Source organism: Brachypodium distachyon, chromosome 3 (assembly GCF_000005505.3).
Source record: "Brachypodium distachyon strain Bd21 chromosome 3, Brachypodium_distachyon_v3.0, whole genome shotgun sequence".
Taxonomy (NCBI): Eukaryota; Viridiplantae; Streptophyta; class Magnoliopsida; order Poales; family Poaceae; genus Brachypodium; species Brachypodium distachyon.
In genome coordinates this window covers 5833590-5837752 of record NC_016133.3, presented here as the reverse complement: position 1 = coordinate 5837752, position 4163 = coordinate 5833590, and the positions used below count along the sequence as shown (strand labels likewise).

The window sequence follows — 4163 nt, the reverse complement described above, 5'->3', positions numbered from 1 at the left end:
CTTCGTGTCGTGTCCCATGGGCCGGCCCATAGAATGAAAAAAAAGCCTATCCCACAGTGGGCCTCATGCCTGTCCTGGCTCAAAATTTTGTCGTGCCGGGCCCAAGGCCGGGATTTTTCCCATACCTCCGACCGGCCCAGAAAAGCCCGGTCCGATGGCCAGCAAGCGGTGGACCAGACACAAACCCAACAAGCAACCCTCTCAAAAGAAAAAAGGAAAACAATCCACTCTGCGGCTTGCTTAAAAAAAAAGGGAGCAACCTCTCTCAAAAAAAAAGTGAACAGGAACAAAAGCTTTCGTCGACCGCAGGAAGAGAACCAAACCAAACCCAGCTCCCCCAGCCGACGATGGCGACGGTGGCGATGGACATCTCGAATCCCCTACCGGTCGCGTCCGGCGAGGACGCGGCGAAGGGCGCGCGCGGCGGAGGGGAGGGGCTGCGGCAGTACTACCTGCAACACATCCACGACCTGCAGCTCCAGATCCGCCAGAAGACCCACAACCTCAACCGCCTCGAGGCCCAGCGCAACGATCTCAACTCCCGAGGTGACCTTACTGGATTATTCATGTAGCCCCTTCCAAAACCCTAGAAATAGCTTTGCGTGGTGAACTAATGGATCGCATTAGTGGAACCCTAGCTTACCCTGTGCACGAATCTTGGAAAAATTCACAATTTTGAGTCACATCCTTGGACAGTAGGTGATTGGCTGTGTTGATTTGGAAGTCTTTTGCCATAATCTAGAAATTAGAAGATGCCGTGTTGATTTTTTAAGTGCTTACCTTGGACATTCAATCTTTCTTTTAATTGTGAGATTATCCATTACTAATCAATAATATTACTTTCTTGTGAGAAAATCATGTTTTTCTCACTCTAATGCATAATCCTAGTACCAAAGAATTCAAAACATGACTCTTCTTGAGTGGTGAAGTTTATTTCGTGATCGTCCTGTGGCCCCAAGTTTTCTACGGGTGATGATATATAGCAGTCATTCTTTGGATCTTGGTTCATGGAGTGGCGCATCTTTTTTTGCATGTGCTTTTACTAAATCTGTCTTCAAATATCTATTTTGCAGTTAGAATGCTTAGGGAAGAGTTACAGCTGCTTCAAGAACCAGGCTCTTATGTTGGTGAGGTGGTGAAGGTCATGGGCAAATCAAAGGTTCTAGTGAAGGTAAATTTCTTCCTTTTACATATTATCTTCACCTATTGGTACTTCACCTATATGAAGAAATCAAGAAAGTACAAGGTGTAAGATCTAAATAGTTGGGATTAGTACCTATTTAGGATAGCATCTACACAGTGAGAAAGAGTGATGGGATGCTCCCTTTACCTAAAGTTATCTTTTTTAGCTGTTATTTTATGATGAAGTTCGTCTTGGTGACTAATCATGATCCTTGTCAATTATTTTGATTTGCTTATCTGATCCTTCTAAATGGCAGTTCTAGTTTTTTTTGGCGATCGAAGTGTTATTAATTTTTTTGGATGTTATTGTTTAGGTGCATCCGGAAGGCAAATATGTGGTAGATATTGATAAGAGCATCGATATTACGAAAATAACACCTTCAACAAGAGTTGCGCTCCGGAATGATAGCTATATGCTCCATTTGATCCTGCCTAGCAAAGTCGATCCATTGGTCAATCTTATGAAAGTTGAAAAGGTTCCAGATTCTACTTATGATATGATTGGAGGTCTTGACCAGCAAATCAAGGAGATCAAAGAGGTTTGTTTAGAACTTCAGTCCACTGCCAATTCAGGTCACTTACTTTTACATCTGATTCGTGAACTCAATTTTTAGGTCATTGAGCTTCCCATCAAACATCCTGAGCTATTTGAGAGCCTTGGAATTGCCCAGCCAAAGGTTTGGATTTGTTATAATAAGTCCAAAACATGTCAACTAAGTCAATTTATATTTATGGCATAAAATTTAATCATTTCTTTTGCAGGGTGTCCTCCTTTACGGACCTCCAGGCACTGGAAAAACATTACTGGCGCGTGCAGTTGCTCATCACACTGACTGTACCTTCATCAGGGTATCTGGTTCTGAATTGGTTCAGAAGTATATTGGTGAGGGATCGCGGATGGTCCGTGAACTCTTTGTAATGGCTAGGTATGCTAAGTAAAAGGTTACACTATTCTTTTATTACAACTGAAGGCCTGAAGCATATTTGCTTGTGACTTGAATTCACATGCATTCTCTATTCCTAATGTTGGCTTAATTGCTTGGTTAAATTATTGAAGGGAGCACGCACCATCCATTATATTCATGGACGAAATAGACTCTATTGGATCTGCTAGAATGGAGTCTGGAACTGGCAACGGTGATAGTGAAGTGCAGCGCACCATGCTTGAGCTTCTAAACCAACTTGATGGTTTTGAAGCATCAAACAAAATTAAGGTATGCTTCACTTAGTAACTCATTTTCTTTGTCCTTATCATACATATGAAAGAACATTATCATGCTGTATTATATATGTTTCTTGAAGGTTCTGATGGCAACAAACCGGATAGATATCTTGGACCAAGCCCTTCTGAGGCCTGGCCGCATAGACAGGAAAATCGAATTCCCGAACCCTAATGAGGATGTAAGTGCTACATAGTGTAACATATAATGCCTTTTGATTTTGCATGGTCCTTTGTGTTGCCACATGCTTAATATTTTGCTCTGCAGTCACGAGGTGATATCTTGAAGATTCACTCAAGAAGAATGAACTTGATGCGTGGAATTGATCTGAAAAAGATCGCTGGAAAGATGAATGGAGCTTCAGGAGCCGAGCTAAAGGTTTGTTTAGTATCTGATAATTTTACGTTTTTCTGCCTTTTTCGTCTGTGTTAGTTCATCTGTTTATTGAGAACATAAAATTATACCCAATCAATCTTAATCTCCCCCAAACTGAACAGTTTTACACATAATGAGCTCTGAGGGTTGAGAGCACGCTCATGTTACAGTTTTTCTCTCAGTACTCATGTAGCTAAGTTAACATCAAGATGAGGTTTAATTAGTATTTTGAAAGCCTAAAATAGTTAAGTTAGCTGTGTGGATTTGTTCACCCTGACACAGTTAGCCAAATAAAACGTTAAGGGCGCTGCAGTTTCTTAGATATATGCTTGTTTTGTGCCACTGTTTATTATCCATATGGCTCATGGGTCATAAACAACCTTTTTGCCATGCTTGTGGCAAGTCACGCATGTTCTAAGCTTACATCTGGCAAAGTTGTCCTTCAACCAAACATGCCCTTTTGTTGCGCTGATAGGCTGATTGTATTATGATATAAAAAATATTTGCACTATGTGAAAAGAGAGAACATAATGTTCTGTTTTATATTCCCAATACACTGACCTTAGCAACAACTGTATATATACATAAGTTGGAAAAGACTTTTACGTGCCTCTGCTTGAAATCGCTATAATGTATGCGGCATCGACGCATAAGAACTTCATATTCCTCTGCACATGGCTTGCTTTTTTCAAGCAGTGGTATCACTAGTTTCTGTCATTGTTCAGGCGGTCTGCACCGAAGCGGGAATGTTTGCTCTCCGGGAGAGAAGAGTGCACGTAACCCAGGAAGACTTTGAGATGGCGGTGGCCAAGGTGATGAAGAAGGACAACGAGAAGAACATGTCCCTGCGGAAGCTGTGGAAGTGAAGACGCCCCCGTCTCAAAACCCCACCCAAAAGCTTTTGCCGCTTGCTGAAGCTGCGGAAGCCTGTAACTGCACGTTGTTGGACTTGTATTTTAAGTTATGCCGTTCCATGTTTAAAACAAAGGTTTAAGATTCACATGTGGTAGCATAATGTTGCATAGTTAAACTTATGGTGTTTGGCTTATCCGGTACACCAGTACCTCCATACAAGTTTGGAGTCGTGCCTTCCAGTCCTCTGAGGAGGCGGGCGTGCACCCACTGAAAAATACTCCCTCCGATCCATGTCTCAAATTTGTCCAAATATAGATTTATTTTTGTCTAAAAAGCGTTTAGATACGTGTAATATCTTTTGTCTAAAAAGCGTTTAGATACGTGTAATATTTCGACAATTAATATAGATCGGAGGGAGTACGATGGATATGAATTCAAAGATGTGATTGTTATGTCACACACAAGCAGAGGGATGTGGGGTCACTTCTCCGTTCGTTCGAAGGTCATCGATGGCGGCTAAAGCACACGTCA

At 41.8% G+C, this 4163-nt stretch overlaps 1 protein-coding gene across 1 annotated transcript; it reads left to right on the top strand.

Annotated features, from left to right (window-relative positions):
* Nucleotides 1-262: 262 nt before the first annotated feature.
* LOC100833280 (26S proteasome regulatory subunit 8 homolog A) lies at nt 263-3919 on the top strand. Its single transcript, XM_003571047.4, has 9 exons — nt 263-546; nt 1074-1171; nt 1497-1721; nt 1797-1859; nt 1945-2108; nt 2240-2396; nt 2485-2583; nt 2670-2780; nt 3503-3919. Exons 1-9 carry the CDS (start codon nt 348-350, stop codon nt 3641-3643), a joined length of 1257 nt encoding a protein of 418 aa, XP_003571095.2. The 5' UTR covers nt 263-347; the 3' UTR covers nt 3644-3919.
* The last annotated feature ends 244 nt before the right edge of the window (nt 3920-4163 follow it).